The 1,396-nt window shown below is 47.0% G+C and overlaps 1 protein-coding gene across 1 annotated transcript; it reads right to left on the bottom strand.

Annotated features, from left to right (window-relative positions):
* Positions 1-243: 243 nt before the first annotated feature.
* Positions 244-1,396, bottom strand: L226DRAFT_527357 (uncharacterized protein; the record flags this gene model as incomplete). The annotated part of the gene is made up of 4 exons (XM_067679106.1): positions 244-733; positions 966-1,064; positions 1,155-1,337; positions 1,377-1,396. 4 exons carry the CDS (start codon positions 1,394-1,396, stop codon positions 244-246), a joined length of 792 nt encoding a protein of 263 aa, XP_067528823.1.

The raw sequence follows: 1,396 nt of genomic DNA, 5'->3' as shown, positions 1-1,396 counted from the left end.
GATTACTCGCTGGTCATACCCATATACAACTCATAATAGTCATACATATTGGGTTGAAAGACTTTGTAAAAGGTATCTGATCATGGAATGTCAGGCTCATGTCCCCAACAAGCAGTGCAAAACCTCAGTCCATAAAGCTGGCAGCATGCTGAATGGTGGGATGTTTTTTCATCTCAGTTAGAAGGTCCTCAACATTGCCCATGGCAATGTTCATGGGCTCCTTCCTGTTTTGTATAGGTCAGCTCAGAGGAAAACCACATGTGCATAGTCACTTATAGGTTGTCCCCTGCCCGTGGAGTACCCTACATTGTTGGAGTTAAGCTCATCACTGCGACAATTGCCTGCCTTCTTCAGCAATGCCATGTCGCAGATGCGTCTGAACAGCTCGTTGAGGTCCTTAACATTCTCCCCCCAGCATTTTTGATTAGTGAAACGTGAGTGTGTGAAGTAATCAATGTACACTCCAATGTTCTCAAGCACAGAGAAACCTTGGCTCTTGAGGCCGTGATCTTCAAGCTGCTCCGGAGTGTGTTTAACACCATGGCCATTCCAGCCAGTGCTTGCAACAGGGAATACACATGTAGACTTCTTTGTAGTGTCAAAATCCAGGATGTTGAGACGGAGTGGCTGAGTGCCATTGATGACCTTGAAGTAGCCCCCCATTTGAGATGTCAACGTGGGCTCCTTCATGTCTTGCTCATACTGTGCAAGTGCTTTATGTGCTGTTACAGGCCTAAATGCGCTCTGAACACCCTCCACGCAGACGAGATGTGTTGAATTACAAGTGGGCTTGAATCAGCACATGTGGAATGAGAATCCAAGGAGACATTAGCATGCACTTCTTGGCATACACTGGCATCAGCGGGACTTCAATGTAAGAAGGTTACTGGGTGCGGTATGGTAGGTTGTTCCTTGAGATTGGATCTCAATTATCACGGGTGTTCAAGGCATGATATTTCACTTACTGCAGAGCATAGGCAGGCACCTGAACTGACACTCTGCGGCAGGCAGAGTTTTGACAGGGGATTTCATCATCATCTTTTGAACATGCGGTCAGGTGAGGTCTGTTGCACTGAACAGGTAGTTTTAGTCACATGTTGAGGGAGAGTGGATCAACACGACGTATCCAGGGTGTGCAGCAGTAGTGGAGGTACCTGAACATATGCCAGATTCTTCTTGGGAGGCATAGCATAGGGTTATCGACCTCATCATCAGGGTGTTTCTGAAGATGATCCATTGCCATCATGATGAGGTTGGCATTGACATGCAGTAGAGCACAGACCCAAGTATGCATCGTGATGGCATTGTCGACAACGGGTCCTGCATGTGTAACCAGGCTGAGAGCAATTGGGCTTAAATGTAGTCATTTTGCTCACCTTCTTGGGGATGCTGTCAT

The sequence above is a fragment of the Lentinus tigrinus genome (assembly GCF_003813185.1).
Source record: "Lentinus tigrinus ALCF2SS1-7 unplaced genomic scaffold L226scaffold_68, whole genome shotgun sequence".
Taxonomy (NCBI): Eukaryota; Fungi; Basidiomycota; class Agaricomycetes; order Polyporales; family Polyporaceae; genus Lentinus; species Lentinus tigrinus.
Note: the sequence above shows the minus strand (reverse complement) of the source record. Positions and strands in the feature narration are given on the sequence as shown.